The sequence below is a fragment of the Rhinoraja longicauda genome, chromosome 21 (genome assembly GCF_053455715.1).
Source record: "Rhinoraja longicauda isolate Sanriku21f chromosome 21, sRhiLon1.1, whole genome shotgun sequence".
Classification (NCBI taxonomy): domain Eukaryota; kingdom Metazoa; phylum Chordata; class Chondrichthyes; order Rajiformes; family Arhynchobatidae; genus Rhinoraja; species Rhinoraja longicauda.
Genome location: NC_135973.1, coordinates 19,846,175 through 19,864,364, shown reverse-complemented (window position 1 = coordinate 19,864,364; position 18,190 = coordinate 19,846,175). Strand labels below are relative to the sequence as shown.

The following is an 18,190-nucleotide window of genomic DNA, read 5'->3' as shown; positions in this document are numbered from 1 at the left end:
ATGCTATCAGAAACTTGTAGGTTTTCATCTTTTAGGCTTCAGTCGCTAACTCTGGATTGCAGGAGATTTTTTTTGCACGGAGGATATAAATCACTTATTTTAAATTTACATTCAGCCGCTTCTATTTATTTTTACGTAAGTTGCCATATATTTCCAACTGTTATTGAAAGTTGCCACTTTGCCAAATTCCTTTACCTACCCAAAATTCCTGAAGATTCCTTTACTTACGAATATAGCTAGTAAACTCCATTTAAGTAACCCTTTTCAATAATTATGACTGACTTTATTTATTATTCATCTTTGTTCTCGACACTTCTGCAGCACTCAATACACTAGACCACACTTCTACTCTAACCCTTTTCCCAGTTGCATGTACTGTCCTTATTTGGTGTCATTCTTGTTTAATGAATATGAGCCAGAAAATCATCTGAATTTGATTCTCCCAGCTCTCTAGACCCCAAGAACCTGGCCTTCCTTACTCTTTCTCATCCCTCTTTAATCCCTTGACAATATTTAAATACGGGACATAACGCAATGCTTATAACACTAAACTCTGGATGCTCAAGTGTTTTAGACCTGTCACTATCTTTATATGATGTAGCTTGTATCCAATATTAGACGAACGGAAATTACTTCCACTAACCATGGTGGCAGCATGAACACCGGCGTATTGCCACATTGGCAATGCTCATTATTGTCGGCAGCTGAACCTTATGGTTTTTGTGACATTGTTTTTAATGCAAGTTCCAATCCTGCAACAACTTGTTTGCTGCTGAAATTATCCTCAATATTTTTATCAGCTCGAGCATCCACTGAACCATCTAAACCTGTGTTCTTTCAAAATTCGGATACTTGGATCTTGACTGATTCGTTCTCTCGTTAACACTGTACAAGAGCGCCTTGTGCTAATTCATAATCTGACAACGATTCGCTTTTTACATTGTCTTTGTTTTAAACCGGAGCCGCGAGAGACTGCGGACGCTGAAATCTAGAGCAGGAACTCAGTGGATAAGGAAGCATTAGTTCAGACAGAATATCTTGATTCGAAACATTCCCTTTGCATCCACACATGAGTTCATTCAGCAGCAACGCGTCTATAAACCAGTGTATAAAAGTACTGGAGGAATAGCGGCTCAGGAAATGTCTAGGGAGCTCTTTCCCCGATTCCAAAGGGTCCCGACCCGAAACATCGCTCGCCTATCAATATCCCCTCTGCAGTCTATGAACGAACCAGCCTACTCTGCCAACCTCGGTCCTAGCTCTCGTGCGTACTTCTGTTTTTAGTAGCCCCACTCTGCCTTCAACTGACTTGGTCAAAACTGAACTTCGCAAAGTACCCCAAGAACAAAATATTGTAGATGCTAAGCATGTGAAATAAAGCAAAAATCCAGGCTTAGCAGAATCCGTGGAGAAAGAGAAACTGAGGCAACGTTTCACATTATCCTCTCCATCCTTCAAAGTTCTTATCTTAAAAAAGGTTCAGACCCGAAACGCCACCCATCCCTTTTTCTCCAAAGATGCTATCTGACCGGCTGAATTATTCCAGTATTTTATGTCTATCTTGTTGATCAAACCTGTGGTTATCTCGAGCCATAAGGTGCAGTAAATCTTGCTTAGAACACAGTGATGGGGGAACTCAGCGGGTAAGGCAGCATAGCGTATAATAGAAAGTGCTGGAGTAACTGCAAAACAAAATGCTGGGGCAACTGTGTAGATTACAAAGCGCCCTTAGGTTATCTGTTCTGATGTGTCTTTTTGTGGCTCGCTCAAATTCTGGGATCAGTTCATGACGTGGACAATTTTAATAAAATAGTACTGCGAATAGATTTAATTGAATTTGCGCTACTTTCACCCAAAAAAAATTGTAAATCACTGAGGCCATTTAATAATCCTGTTCTGAGCGCCTGCGAGCGCTGGCAATGTTGCAATTCATTCGCATTTTTGCTTCAGGTGTGCATTATGTAATTGCAGTTGCATCATCAGCGACGTATTGCACGTCGGGTTCCCTACGCCCGCTTTCCTCTCGTCCCCGATCAATCGTCGGCAAGCCCGGAATGACGTCGAAGCTTTCTCCGAACATGTGCCGAACAAGTTCGGCATTCTCCGTGCTCGCGGCAGGAGGACCCGCCCACTCTCCTCTCGGTGGACGGAACGTCAGGAGGAACCCTGAGTGACGTCGAGGCTTTCCCCGAATGAGCGCCGAAAGGCCTCGGCAATTTCCGTTCCGGCGCTCGTGGCCGCGCCCCCCCCCCCCCCCCTGCCTCTCGGTGGACGGAACGTCAGGAGGAAAAAAAACTTTAAGATCAACAGCCGCCATTTTGGGGGAAATTTTCGTCCGAAATTTCGGAAGAATTGAACGGCGTCGGGAGGTGCGCTGGTCGCCCTGCGGATCCCCCAGCGCGCCAACTCGGCTCCAAAATCCACCTGGACGTCAAACTAGCGCCGGTCCGGGCGCCTGTCTCCGGGGGGGGGGGGGGGGGAGCGGCAGGAGGGAGGGGAGCGGGTGAGGGGGGTTCAATCCCTACTCCCTTCGGCTGGGCCGGACCGACTCTCCAGGCCAAGTATTGTTTTCATCGCCTTAGCCGGCAGAGACCCGGCGGCAGTCCCCGGCCTGGCCTGGGCCCCGCGGCCCACAATGAGGCCTGACTGACCGCCTTCGGTTTTCCCCCCTTGCAACCCCGAAAAAAAACATTTATTTTTGTAAAAGTGTAAATATATGTGAAGGGGGAGCAATAGGGAATCGATTTGATTTGTTTCCAAGTGTGAGGGGAGTGCAGAATGGCGGCGCGGGGTGTCGCGGTGGGGGTGAGGAGCCGGTGGTAAGCTCAGGCCCCGGGGCCTGGCAGGGACGCTGCTGCGGCGGCCTCTGTCTCCCCACCCCTCCCCTCCCTCACCTCTCCATGTTTATCACATGAAACGCGCTGGGAAGTAGCAGTAATATATAAAACATAACGCAGAGATAAAATGGCCGAGAATCTCCTGGATGGACCGCCGTCTGCCAAGCGGCCGAAACTCAACTCGCCGGCGCGCTCGGCCAGTGACAGCACAGGTAAGGTGGGGACCCGGGCCCAGCACCACCGGCCACTCGCTTGCATGGTCTCCCAGCACCCTGCAACTCTTGGGGCTGCAGACAGCACCGCGGGCCTCCTTATTGTGTGTGTGTCTGTGGTTTAATAGGGGTCTAGTCTTAAGCCCCAGGCATGATTGAAATGGGTTGATCAGAGCATTTAATCAGTGATGGGGGGATGGGGGAAGGGGGGGGGATGGGGGAAGGGGGGGGGCAAGTGGAAGTATTTGTTTTGCTACTTTCCCCTGAGAAAACAACAAAACTAAATACATTTATAATAGTAATTGTATTTGATATTTGTGCAACGCTATCTTGCACATAAGGAAGAGGGATAAAATAATAGACTGAGACGAGCAAAATATGAATATTCCCGATGGGTGTAAAATGAGATATTGCTTAGTTTTGTTAAATACCTCAACGTCCATGTTCAATAATTGGTGCATTTGATCTGCCGTTTTTACTGGAGAAAATGTACGTGCCTTCAGTGCTGGGATGCTTAAAGTCTGTTTAAACTCAAATAAACTGATGGAATATTGTTTATCAAAGAAAATGTTGATAAGTGAAAAGTAGGTTGATCTCTAATCAGTAGTGTTCCTACTGTTTTGTGATGATAACTTAGTTAGTTTGAATGAAAGAAGCATTAAATGTAAGATTAAATATTGAGCATAACACAAAGTACCGGAGGAACTCAGTGGGCCAGCATCTGTGGAGGGAAAGGATAGACAAGTTCTCTCGATAAGGATAGAAACGTGTCTGTCCATTCCCTCCACAAATGCTGCCTGTCCCACTGAGTTCCTACAGCACTTTACATTTCGCTCAAGATTCCAGCATCTGTTGTTTCCTGCATCTCCAAGATTCTCATTGATTGATTGGAAAAAATCCATCTGATTCTAAGTCACAATGGCGGCTTCCTTATTTTGTGAATAGAAAGTTGTAGAGGAAAATTGCGGCATATCCAGTGTGATTATCAGAACCCCACAATTTGCATTTCATTCCATGTAGTTGGGTATAAAAGTGATCAGTTCAAATGCTCTCAACCTGAACTGAATAATTAATTTGATTGTCCAAACCTTTGGGTAGTAACAAATAAACCCAGCCGTGAGTTATCCCATACAACTATGAAATGGGACTAAAACCACTAATGGTGGACCAGCATTTGATAAATTACAATAACTAGAGAGAGAACCATAATGAGAGGTTTTTGTTATATTGCAAATTAAAAGTAGTGACGGATGGCCAGAAATGATTGGTTAAAGCCGTGGAATAATATGGGGAAATAGTAATGCTGCAAAGCACTGAGACTGTGAAAAGTTTAAACCAGCATATGTTGTCAAATAATTGTTGCTAGCTCTCCATGTGTTCCTATACTTTGACAGTACATTATACTGTTAAATTGGCAAAGCCGATGTTAGGCATTTGTAGACAAACTAAGCAACATGTCATGTCTTATATTGGTTTTAAAAGTAGACCTGCCCTTATCTTCAATATAAATAACAAATATAAAGTTCAATAGTATGATATAGTATGATAGTTGACATAGAATGATACTGTGGATATACAATCACTGAGCATCAGAATATTGATTGCATCATGCAATTTCATTTTTTTAAAAATCATTAGTATGCGTGATCAGATGTATTCAACTTTTTAAGACGTAATATAGCATCTGATTTCTGGTAAGATCCACCCTGTGGAAACCAAGCTTTACCTTGACTTGTATTATTTCCCAAGCCGATTCTTCAATGTAATAAAAATGTTTTTCAATGTAAGCCAGTGTCAGCTTTGTTAGTTTATAAAGTTTTCACAAGTATATGTGGAAAATTTACTTCAAGGGCTTTGATACGGTGTTCTAAACAAGGTTATCCAAATCAGAAAGGTATATTGTGATTCCAAAGGTGTAAATGGCTGCAAAGCTTGGGAAGACAGCACTGTTGATTTGATGAAGTTAAATCTTACATTCTAAAATAGATTAAACGTCAAATGAATTGAAGAATGTAATAATTGAGAAACATTTTGCTTATTATTGTACTATTTCCAAATAGTCTTTGAAAGTTGAGAGTAGCAGAGAGAGTTACTTTCTGTGCAAACTTTCTGTGTAGTTGGAAATGTACTAGCCTACACCTTTGGGTTGATTTGGGTTACAAGTGTTATGCATTACATGCAGCATTGCTCTTTTATGGAATAACTTGTTGAATCTTATACTTGTTTTTGTTCAGTTTGGAGTGCTAAACTTGTCTTTTAGCTTACTTGCACTAATCTGGTACTAATACAGTGGATCTTCTTTTTTAGATTTTGGATTGTCGTTTGATTTAGAAAACGATTTACCTGATGAGTTGATCAGAACATCTGATTCTTTCGGACTGCCTAACGGGGGTGAGCTGGGCCAGCTGAGCAATGTCATTGGTCAAGACGCTGCTTCCAAACACAAGCAGCTCTCGGAACTTCTGCGTGCTGGCAGTGGCTCCAGTCTCACTGCAGGGCTGGTCAATGTGAACTCCAACAACAATCCTGGTAGATCAATGGACAATTCTGTCCAGAGCCAGCAGAATAGCTCCAATGTAAGTAACATGGGCAAAGGCTCTCACAATCAGGGGCTGACTTCCCCTTCCAATCTGGGACTGGCGGCCAGTGGTTCGAGTTCTTCAACACCAGGCTCTCAAGCACTGAACACACAAGCACAAAAACACGGAGAGCCAAAACTTCATAACACTGCAGCGTCGGGTTTGGTGTCTGCCAGTGGCAATCCGACGGCTCAGAGCGGGCCAGGCGGGATCAGCATAAACGCCAATCTCAGTCACACACACCAAGCTCTACTGGGCAGCAACAGTAGCCAAGGTCTGATGCAGCAATCACAGCAAGGCCAGGGACAGGTGCTGAATGGATCGTTGGGTGCTGCCGGCAGGGGCCGTGGGGGATCGCAGTATTCAAATTCTGGCAGTGTGTTAGCGGAGACTCTAGCCCAGGGATCGACACAGATGGGTGCACACGTGGGTCTGAATACACAGCAAGCTGGGTCGATGGCAAAAGTAAGTCATTTTTAACATTTATTAAGAGTGTTATAACACTGGTGCTTGTTCATTAATAACTATTTACAATGTAATCATGTGACATATGTCTGCTCGTAACAATGTGGTCAAAGTAATGGTTGCGGCAGTGGACTGAACAGTGTTCTGGCCAGTTAGCCCCTCCTGCCTAGATGCCAATGTGTTCCCGTCCTGCTGGTAAAACTGATGGTTCCCCAACTTTATTGAAGGGCCTGCTGTGGGGTGGCCCACTGCTTATTGAGGCTTGCAGTAAAACATTGTGGTTGCAGTGTCGGGTATTCCAGGCAGCTCCTGTCCACGTGCCCCATATCTCACGGTTCTGCATGCTTAGCTGTAAGCAGAGTTTATGTTTGCCTCACGTGATACACTCTCACATACCTGTTTTGTGTGTGTATTTTCCCATCATCTCACCCCCCTATTCCTTCACTTTATCCCTTCCACACGCTTTATCATCCATGTAATCTTTCTGCAGATGATCCTCTTATTTACCCAATTTGTATCTCGTTTCCTTTGATTGATTAAATTGACTGAAAGATACAGCATGAAAACAGGCCATTCAGTGTCCATGCCGACCTTTGATTACCTGTTCACATTAGTACTGTTATCCAAGTAGTATAAGAAAATACTGTTATCCCACCTTCTCATCCACTCCCTACACTTTTGGACCATTTTACAATGGGCCAATTAACTCACAAGCCCACACATCTTTAGGTTGTGGGTAGAAACCCACACGGTCACAGGAAGAACATGCAAACTCCACACAGACAACACCCAAAGTCTGAATTGAACCCAGGTTTCCGGTGCTGTGAGGCAACAGCTTTACCCGCTGCTCCACTGTACCACCCTACATTGAATAATTGATTGATTAATATTGATAATGTGTTCAATTAAAAATTATAATGATAGGCAGCTTATTAGACAATAGATGCAGGAGGAGGCCATTCGGCCCTTCGATTATTATGGCTGGGGAGAGGAGTGGTGATTAGCCAGACTGCTACATGATACAAGCAAGGGAGAGAAATGATGGGCCAATGAGAGATGAGACATACTGGTCCGAAGAAGAGAAAAGGATGCAGTTCGAGAGAGTCATACTGACAAAGGACATGTGAGGTACCTTGGCACCCCACAGCTCTGCCCTTGCTCCCCCTCCCCCTAGACACAACAGAGACAGAGTCCTCCTAGTCCTTACCTTCCACCCCATCATCCGTTGCATACAACACATAATCCTCCGAGGTTTTCCGCCACCTCCAACGGGATGTCACCACAAGCCACATTTTCCCATCTCCATCCCTTTCCGCCTTCCACAGAGACCGTTCCCTCCGCAACTTCCTGGTTAACTTATCTCTTCCCACCCAAACCACTCTCTCCCCAGGTACCTTCCACTGCAACCGCAGAAGATGCAACACCTGTCACTTTTCCTCCTCCCCCAACTGTCCAGGGACCCCTGACAGACCTTTCAGGTTAAGCAGAGGTTCACCTGCACCTCCTCCAATCTCATTTACTGTATCTGTTGTTCAAGATGTGGACTCGTACATCGGCGAGACCAAACATAGACTGGGCGATCGTTTCCCGGAACACCTTTGCTCAGCCCTTCTGAACCCTACTTGATCTCCCGGTTGCCAGACACTTTAATCCTCCTTCTCATTCCTACAAGATCTTTCTGTCTTAGGTCTCTTCCATTGTCAAAGAGGCTAAATGCAAATTGGAGGAACAGCATCTCATATTTTGCTTGAGCAGCTTACAGCCCAGTGGTATGAATATTGATTTATCTCACTTCAGGTAGCCCCGGCATTCCCTCTCTCTCTATCCCTCCCCCACCTGTCGCATTAGCTTCTCATTTTCACCCAACAAACAACTAACAATGGCCTGTTTCTTTTATCATCGTAACTTTTTTGCCTATCTTTTATTAATTGTTCTTTATCTCTCCTCATCATCGTCTATATCTCTCGTTTCCCTTATCCCTAACCAGTCTGAAGAAGGGCCTCGACCCGAAACGTCACCCATTCCATCTCTCCAGAGATGCTGCCTATCCCGCTGAGTTACTCCAGCTTTTTGTGTCTATCTTCAGTTCGGGAGACTTGATCCTGGTGAGTTAGGAGTGACAACAGTAGTTGGGTGAAGAAAGGGCGGCTGGGGGTGTAGACAGTGGATATGTAGTCATCATAATTACTTGTAAAGAACAAATTTTGTGTAATATTTGACGTCTGTGGGGCATCCCAGAGCACTTCACTGCCAAGTTGAAGTGCAGCCAATGTTGTTTTGGCACTTTGCACACAGCAAGGTCGCCCACAACAGATGAAACGAGTAACTAATTAAATTACATCTTTGGTGATGTCTGAGAGCGAATTGTTGACACAAAATGCTGGAGTAACTCAGCGGGTCAGGCAGCATCTCTGGAGAAAAGGAATAAGCGATCTTTCGGGTTGGAACCCTTCTTCAGATTCACGTTGTTACTACTTGCATCCAGTAGAACAGAGTGATGCCAATAACCAAACTGCTGGAAGAGGTCTGCGAGTCAAGCAGTATCTGGAGGGAAAGTGGGGTTCGATGTATCAGATTTGGCCAACTAGTACTGCCTCCTTGATAATGTATCCAAACGGGGTTTGAATGTTCAATTGATGGTACCAGTTTAGAGATTATTTTTGTCCAGTGGCTGAAGCATAATGAACTGATGCATAACTGTTTTAAACTCCTGCTTGAAATTTTTTAGCCATGGATATGTTATCCTTTACAACTCTTATGAATCTTGTCGATTGAGCCAGTAGGTTGGGGCAGCACAGTGGCTCAACTGGTAGACCCACTGCCTCACAGTGACAGAGACTCAGTGATGTCCATGTGGAGTTTGCACGTTCTCCCCGTGACTGTGTGGGTTTTCGCCGGGTGCTTCAGGTTTCTCCCATATTCGAAAGGCGCGAGGGTAGGAGGTTACTTGGCCTCTGAATGTGTAGGAATCTGGGGGGGGGGGGGGTGGATTGATGGGAATGAGGGAGAAGGGATGAGTGGAAATGGGTGTTTGATGGTCAGCATGGACGATGGACCAAAGAGCCATTTTCCCTGCTGCATTGCTCTGACTTTTTGAAGTGCAGTTTTGAAAACTCTTCTTCAGACTGGTTAGGGATAAGGGAAACGAGAGATATAGACGATGATGTAGAGAGATAAAGAAGAATGCTCGGTTAAAATGTGGTTGTAGGAGGCATCACAGAGGAGTAGTAACGAGAGAGGATGTTGTAGAACTCTCGATAAGGGAACCTTCTGAAGAAGGGTCTCGACCCGAAACGTCACCCACTCCTCTCCAGAGATGCTGCCTGTCTTGCTAAGTTACTCCAGCTTTTTGTGTCTATCTTCGGTGTAAACCAGCATCTGCAGTTCCTTCTTACATATTTCGTCTGCTCCACTGCGAAATCTCCTCAAGGTATGTCTATTTTGAAGACGTTCTCTCTCCGACGAGAGTTCTGCAGCATCCTCGCTCACTGCTCCCCCTCTGTGATGCATTCTCCGACCACATTTTAACCCAGCATTATTCTTTATCTCTACATCAACGTCTATATCTCTTATTTCCCTTATCCCTAACCAGTCTGAAGATGGGTCTGACCCAAAACGTCACCCATTTCTTCTCTTCAGAAATGTTGCCTGTCCTGCCGAGTTACTCCAGTTTTTGTGTCTATCTCGGGTTTGGGGGGATAGGGGCCAAATGGACGAGCTTAGATTTGGAATATTGGTGTGCATTAACTCGGTGGGCCGAAGGGTCAGTGTGTTCGGTTATTGCGGACCTAAGCTGTTAAGCAATAATGTACAGCTAGAGTACTTCTCGGCCTGAATAATAAACTACCTGAACCAACGCAAACGTGTATAAACCCCGCAGAAGTGTGAACGTTGCTGTAAAATTACACACCGCCAATCCTTCGACTGTGGGATGCAAACGTCCGTGCTGCTCCGCCTGCCACGCCTGGCCTGGGACAGGGCTTTAACCAAGGACCCGAAGCGCCCGACCACTTGTCCTTTTATTAAAGAAAAGGAACATTTGTAATATGAGACGACTTTTCTTCATCTGTGATATATAAACGGATATGCAACGAAATTTCCTCCCAAAATACCAACGTTGGTATTAAAAACGTGCGTCGGAATGAGGCGGGGGTCCTGTCGTTTGTAACACGGTGTTTGGATGGGTTTTCGTTTGACCTTTAAGTATTGCTCAGATCTGGTGAGCGGCGGGTGAATTCGTTTGCCCTAATGTGTGTATTAAAGTGTAAAATCCCGCGCACCACCTTTCTGCAGGAATTCTGTGTACTGCATTATTGCCGGGCTGGGTTGGAAGCTTTCCGCCGGAGCAGGAAATCAGGCAAGCGTAAGCAGCGTGTCCTATAGCGGCGGCAACCACTGTCCGCTCCCTGTTCGTGGAGCTGCCTCTTAACCTCATTCGTACGAGCTTTTATAATCGCGATTTCGAATTACACCAGGGTGGAAATCGAGTTGGGTGTTGCGTTTGGATATTTAGTTTTGGTCCCCGGCTGCTGAAACGCCGCGGCAGGTGGGCGAGGGCTGGAAGCGAGCAGTTGGTTGCGCTCCTCTCTGAACGAGGTGGCGTTAAGAGGTGTTTCCGAAAGTGGGTGCGGCCCAGCACCACACTTGTAGCTAGTTTTTGTGTGTTAATTCCAAAGACAGCGCTGACAAACTGCACGCACAGATCCATCAGTTCGACCTGTGCCACCACGCATCTTTTGCATCTAATCTGCGGGGGCTTGAGAGATCATTATACCTCCGGAATGTTAATGGAACACTAGACCAAGTCAACCCGTTGGGCCCAAACCTCTCCTGCATTGGTGCAGCACGCTGTCCTCCTCCCTTCGGTCAAAATGTCGACTGATATAGTGTTTCTTGGTCTTCTGATATAAGTTGGATGCTGTCAATCTGCCACTGAGTTTATATTTGTGTACTTTACTGGGCATTGTAGCTGAAAAGAAGGCATCCCATCTTACCCTCGTGCTTTTTAAATCTTGTCCTTGTATCTGTGCTTCACCTTTAATTTTGGTTCCTTCAGAACAAAACAAGATGACCCTAAAGGAACCAAGTAGTTAATCAGCATATGAAGTGATAGTATGTTACGGGAAATTTAAATTCTCTTTTGTTACATGTGCACTAATTACAGAAATCTATTGAAAGGGATTCTTATACACACCAAGTGGAAGTTTTTTTTTAAAAGACCCGTTTATTTTATTCATCCAAATCAAAAGGAATGTATAGGTTCAACAATGGAACTTATTGTACATTATCAGTTTTTATGTGGAATTGCAGCACTAACCTTCCAATCAATCGATTGCATTGAAGCACAAAATTAACAGCCTGAAGGTTATTTATGCATTGGCTTCTGGGGAAGGTAAAGATAATAATGGGGAAAATGGAAAAATGAAATATGGATGGAAGTCCTTATGATTGGTTGGACAGTTTAAAACAGTCAAATCTGTGGACTTGGAGTTCTGGAGTAAAATTTTATTTTTGTTAAAATGTAATGTTTTTTCTAAAGAAAACATATACCCTGAAAAATACCTATCTAAAAATGCTAAGAATTTTAAATAAGGATGTTTATCAAGGAATAAATTTGATTCCCTGTTTTCATGTCATGGAAATATTTCCTGTAAAATAATGTATGGCAGTTTTCTTAGTTCCCGGCTATTGCTAATGGCGCTCAACTGTGGGGAAAGGGACATAATACATCAAAAAATAGCTGAAATCCAAGCATGTTTGATGTATTTCAACAGCATTTTCTATTCATGGTTATTTATGTGACCAGCTCAAAACTGTTACAGTTGAGAGGTAACATTCCAATTATAATTGAGGTACTGAATTTACACTGTTGTAACTGTTGTGTTTCTGCCACATCATGTTTGTTACTGTGAAAGGATTGAAATGCAAAGCTGTTATTGTATGTATGGCATAGGTAATCATCTACCCGTGTATGTAGTCGATGTGACATATTTGTCATTTTATTAACAATGCACCATTCACTATTTCCTATGAAGGATAAAGTGGATATTTTAAAGCACTGGTAATTCTGCGAAAAATCTAAGATTGCAGTATCTTAAGCCAGTAACACATTACATATATCAACTACTTTCATTTATATTGAAAACTGATTCACGCTTATGCACTAGTAAATCTCATCACACCTTGGTATTGAGCTATCTTACAACTTCAGAAATAATACTACCGCTGGTAGTTATTTTGATGCTTATGTGTAAACTATTACATTTTCAACATAACACTCTCATTAGATGTTTTGAAGTATTGTTCAGCCTGATGTTACATAGAATGATTAGAGCAGTACAGGTCTAGAATCTGCAATCTATTTTAAAAGTTGCATTATAGTTCAGACCACAGGCATTATTTTTTAAAACATTTACTTCTGTAGGGTAGGGCATTGCTGGCCCAACTAACATTTAGTTAGTCAGTGACCTTGTTCTGTGAGGTCCATTAGGAAATAATGTCAAAATGTTAGTGGATTTAGGGATGTATGCTTTGGGGTAAAAAAATAATGACAGGTGTTCAGTTTCTTTCCCTGTATAATACATCTTTGCAATTTTAAGTTTAGTGGTTATTGCATCTTTTTGTTATGCAAAGATGCAGAATCCTATTTTCTTTGGAGCATACTCCTGCCATATTGTGGACACCCTGAAGCCATATTGTGGACACCCTGAAGCCACTTTAAATGTTAAGGGGTTATGTTTTGGCATTTAGAGTGCACAACGGAACTGCACTATTAGTTTAATATCACAATTTTGTGAATGAAGCAGGTTTTTCACAAACAAACGGAAACATTTTTGTTCAACATTGGTGTGGTTCTTGCAACATTCTGCACAGGTCTGCTGAGGTAAAATATTTTCCAAGGAAGATTATTTATTTTCTAAACCAATAAAATACCCTTAAACTAACTAGGGAGGTTTAGCCAGAGACGCCTGATTTATGCTGAGCAGAGTTCTAGAAAATCAAATAACTAGGGCTGAAGAAGGGTCCCAACCCGAAATGTTGTCTATCCATTCCCATCACAGGTGCTACCTGACCGTCTGAGTTACTCCCGCACTTGTTTTTTACTTCAAACTAAATATTGTGGATTGTTTGAGGGGGGAATGGGGGTGAAGAATCTGGAATGCTTGAGAGGACAACAAGAAAACAGGTCAGGAAAATGACTGGGGTGAGGATTGTGTGAAGAAAGGACAGAGCATACAAATAATAAAATTAATTAACAAATCGTGAGTGGGCATGAAGAAAATGACATTGACTAGGATGGTTCATCAGGTCATAGGTCATAGATACATCTCCGCCAACCCTTTCCCAGTGATTGTAATTTCCCTGAGTTTTACCTCAGTTCTCAAAATTCTCAATTTTGCAGTTATTTCTGGCATGTTCAATTTTCCTCGATCACTATCATCCTCAGGAGCACGTGTGATTGATTCTGATGAGAGCCACTTGGTTAACCCTTTCCCCTTTCTTAAGGTTGCCCTATGTAGTTCGTCTTGCACTATTGTGGTCTGGTTCCCTCATATAACTGCTAATTTATTGCATATTGTTTATTATATATAATTGTGTTGTTGTATTAATGTGCCTGTGAAGCTGCAGCAACTAAGAATTTCTTTATGCATTCCTGGTACATATTACAATCAAACACCCATGACTCGTTATAAAATCTCTGTTTTTTCTAAATCACGATGCACTTCTAGGAGTAACATTCTGCTTTCATCAAATATAATTGAACAGATGGATATACTTTGATTGTTCCTTTACAAGAATCTTTTTCCATATATATTTCAAAAGCGGTTTGTTTATGTAACGTGGGGATACAAAAGACTGCTGGAAGACCCAGGCAGGATTTTGAACCGCATGGCAGACAATTCTTCTGCTGCCCCACATAATGCTGCTCGATCTGCTGAACTCCTCCAGTAGATAGTATGTTTTGTAAATTCAGTATTTTATATCAAAGGCTGATTATGTCAAGTGAAACTCATTATGTCAAGTGGCTGTAGTCTGTGATTTCAAGGCGTCTCTGTTAACAAAGTGCAACTGTCAACCTAATGGGTAGCGATCTTGTTGACACAGCTGTAACTGTGATTTTGATTGCTATTTATCAATCAAATTCTAATCTTGTATGTATGTTAATATATTTGTATGTTTGTTCCCGAAATACAGCCAAAACGGTACACGATAGCACAACAATTTTAGGCCCATCTTACCCACCATTCGCCTGCGGTGTGCATTGATAAAGTTTTAAAAGTAATTAACTTTATAAACTTTAATAAATGCGCTTCCCCCCCCCCCCCCCCCCCCCCCGCGCAGCAGCGCCAGGAGGACGGCACCTGTCCCAGAGTGCCCTGTGCCTGACCTTCCTCCCGTGGTGCAGTGCTGCGGCAGAGGGTCAAAGAAGACGACCTTGCGGCTGCTTTCCTGCTGCTCGGGGCCGGGGTGAGTGGCTCCCTCTCCCCTTTTCTCTCCCCCCTCGCCCAGCCCCGGGGGAAACTCCCCGACCAACAACGGGTCCACAGGTCGTCAGTTGGGGAGGGTTGCCGGGCCCGCAGGAGAGGTTTAGACAATAGACAATAGACAATAGACAATAGGTGCAGGAGTAGGCCATTCAGCCCTTCGAGCCAGCACCGCCATTCAATGCGATCATGGCTGATCACTCAATCAGTACCCCGTTCCTGCCTTCTCCCCATACCCCCTCACTCCGCTATCCTCAAGAGCTCTATCCAGCTCTCTCTTGAAAGCATCCAACGAACTGGCCTCCACTGCCTTCTGAGGCAGAGAATTCCACACCTTCACCACCCTCTGACTGAAAAAGTTCTTCCTCATCTCCGTTCTAAATGGCCTACCCCTTATTCTCAAACTGTGGCCCCTTGTTCTGGACTCCCCTAACATTGGGAACATGTTATCTGCCTCTAATGTGTCCAATCCCCTAATTATCTTATATGTTTCAATAAGATCCCCCCTCATCCTTCTAAATTCCAGTGTATACAAGCCCAATCGCTCCAGCCTTTCAACATACGACAGTCCCGCCATTCCGGGAATTAACCTAGTGAACCTACGCTGCACGCCCTCCATAGCAAGAATATCCTTCCTCAAATTTGGAGACCAAAACTGCACACAGTACTCCAGGTGCGGTCTCACCAGGGCCCGGTACAACTGTAGAAGGACCTCTTTGCTCCTATACTCAACTCCTCTTGTTACGAAGGCCAACATTCCATTGGCTTTCTTCACTGCCTGCTGTACCTGCATGCTTCCTTTCATTGACTGATGCACTAGGACACCCAGATCTCGTTGAACTCCCCCTCCTCCTAACTTGACACCATTCAGATAATAATCTGCCTTTCTATTCTTACCTCCAAAGTGAATAACCTCACACTTATCTACATTAAACTGCATCTGCCATGTATCCGCCCACTCACACAACCTGTCCAAGTCACCCTGCAGCCTTATTGCATCTTCCTCACAATTCACACTACCCCCCAACTTAGTATCATCTGCAAATTTGCTAATGGTACTTTTAATCCCTTCGTCTAAGTCATTAATGTATATCGTAAATAGCTGGGGTCCCAGCACCGAACCTTGCGGTACCCCACTGGTCACTGCCTGCCATTCCGAAAGGGACCCATTTATCCCCACTCTTTGCTTTCTGTCTGTCAACCAATTTTCTATCCATGTCAGTACCCTACCCCCAACACCATGTGCCCTAATTTTGCCCACTAATCTCCTATGTGGGACCTTGTCGAAGGCTTTCTGAAAGTCGAGGTACACCACATCCACTGACTCTCCCTTGTCAATTTTCCTAGTTACATCCTCAAAAAATTCCAGTAGATTTGTCAAGCATGATTTCCCCTTCGTAAATCCATGCTGACTCGGAATGATCCCGTTACTGCTATCCAAATGCTCAGCAATTTCGTCTTTTATAATTGACTCCAGCATCTTCCCCACCACTGATGTCAGACTAACTGGTCTATAATTCCCCGTTTTCTCTCTCCCTCCTTTCTTAAAAAGTGGGATAACATTTGCTATCCTCCAATCCACAGGAACTGATCCTGAATCTATAGAACATTGAAAAATGATCTCCAATGCTTCCACTATTTCTAGAGCCACCTCCTTAAGTACTCTGGGATGCAGACCATCAGGCCCTGGGGATTTATCAGCCTTCAGTCCCATCAGTCTACCCAAAACCATTTCCTGCCTAATGTGGATTTCCTTCAGTTCCTCCATCACCCTAGGTTCTCCGGCCCCTAGAACATTTGGGAGATTGTGTGTATCTTCCTCAGTGAAGACAGATCCAAAGTAACGGTTTAACTCGTCTGCCATTTCTTTGTTCCCCATAATAAATTCCCCTGCTTCTGTCTTCAAGGGACCCACATTTGCCTTGACTATTTTTTTCCTCTTCACGTACCAACGGGTCCATGGATCGTCTAGTTTCTTATAATATTACTAAAGAACATGGACAGGATCATACAATACAATAGTAGCATGTCCATAATTAGTGGTTCCTATTAATGATAATGATTGACCATGTCTCTTTTTCTGCCCGCTATTATTAAGGGTTCTTCATAATAATGGAAAAGAGCTTCAGAACCCAAGGATGTATACCCCAAAGAGTCAATTGCATTATTGTAAACATGAGTAAATCGAACATTTGGATTATAGCGAGGCCTTTGACAAGGTCCCACATAACAGCCTGGTTTGTGGAGTCTTTTAAGGCTTCACCACAAGGAGGACAATGGCAGTTCAAAATTACCTTGGGTCGCTTTGTATTTTAAGAACATAAGAAACAGGAGTGGGAGTAGGCCTGTGCATGCTTTTCAATATAATGAAGACCAGTTTGCCAAATCTCTTATAGAATCAAATATGTTTCAGTAAGCTTTCTTAGCTGATTGGTGTAGGAAATGACTACTGTCTAACCTCCTGATTGGGAGTGATGAAAAGAGTGATCCTTACAGGAGGAGAAAAATTATTAAATCTGTTGGTTGCAAATTATTGTAATTTTAAAACTTAGTGTGAAATTAGATAACTGCTTTTGTGGATGCTATTATTATTGAGCATGATTTTGAATATTCTTGTTCTGATTTGTTGAAGTTTAGAACTCAGTCATTAGTCTTTCATTAGCTCAGACATGGCACACTGCGGGAGTCACTTCACCACACAAGACTGCAGCAATTCAAGACCTTCTCAAGGGCAGTGCCTCACACCCACATCTTGTGAATGAATTTCAGAAACAAAATTGTTTTCTGCAATTTTAGCTTTTTATTGCAGGTGATTTCTGTATCACCATGCATACTGTTTCAATTTAATGGAAGACCAGTTTGCTAACAGAATTTTGCTAGATTAGTAAATTAAGTATCCCAGAAGATTTATTCTCAATTAAGTTAAGTATAGAATTTATTTGAAATTGTGAGGGGGTGGAAATATTGTTCCTCAAGTAAACTTGCCATGGGCTCCTTGCATGCCGCTGGCTCTGATTTTTTTTTTTCCGGTACCTTTTCATGCCTCTAGTTTCCCTCTCCCCTGGCTCTCAGTCTGCAGGTCTCAACCCAAAATGTCACCTATTCCTTTTCTCCAGAGATGCAGTCTGACCCGTTGAGTTACTCCAGCATTTTGTGTCTATCCTCGGTCTAAACCAGAATTTGTAGTTCTTTCCTATACAAACTTGTCACAAAATTGATATCAGTGTTTATGAATAGTAACTCTATTTAAATGACTTGCATAAAACTTACATAGAATAGTACAGCACAGGAACAGGCCCTGCGGCCCACCCTGTCCACACCGACTATGAGATGAGAATACTTTTGTGGGCTAAGGATGTATACTGTGCTGGCTTTTATTTTAATATCGTTGAAGCTCCCAATCTGTTGCCATTCAACAAGACAGTTATGGGAGAATAAAATTTTCTGCAGAATTCATGTCAATTTCTTTTTCCACACTTTACCCATGCCTTAAACGAGTGATCAGTTAATTTTACTTGTATTTAATGCAACATTCTGCAACTAATATTGTGTTTCTTTGCAAATTTTGGCCAGAGACGTAGATGGATATTGGAAATATACTCAATTCAAGC

General features: G+C 43.4%; 1 protein-coding gene across 7 annotated transcripts in view; it reads left to right on the top strand.

Annotated features, from left to right (window-relative positions):
• The first annotated feature begins 2,508 nt into the window (after positions 1 to 2,508).
• The window catches only part of LOC144604008 (CREB-binding protein-like), a 96,343-nt gene continuing 80,661 nt past the window's right edge, over positions 2,509 to 18,190 (top strand). For all 7 annotated transcript variants that reach the window (XM_078417996.1, XM_078417995.1, XM_078417991.1 and 4 more), the window contains exons 1-2: positions 2,509 to 3,049; positions 5,357 to 6,093. In XM_078417996.1, coding sequence (XP_078274122.1) covers positions 2,965 to 3,049; positions 5,357 to 6,093 — 822 coding nt within the window. In that variant the 5' untranslated portion in view covers positions 2,509 to 2,964. The remainder of the gene's footprint in view (positions 3,050 to 5,356; positions 6,094 to 18,190) is intronic.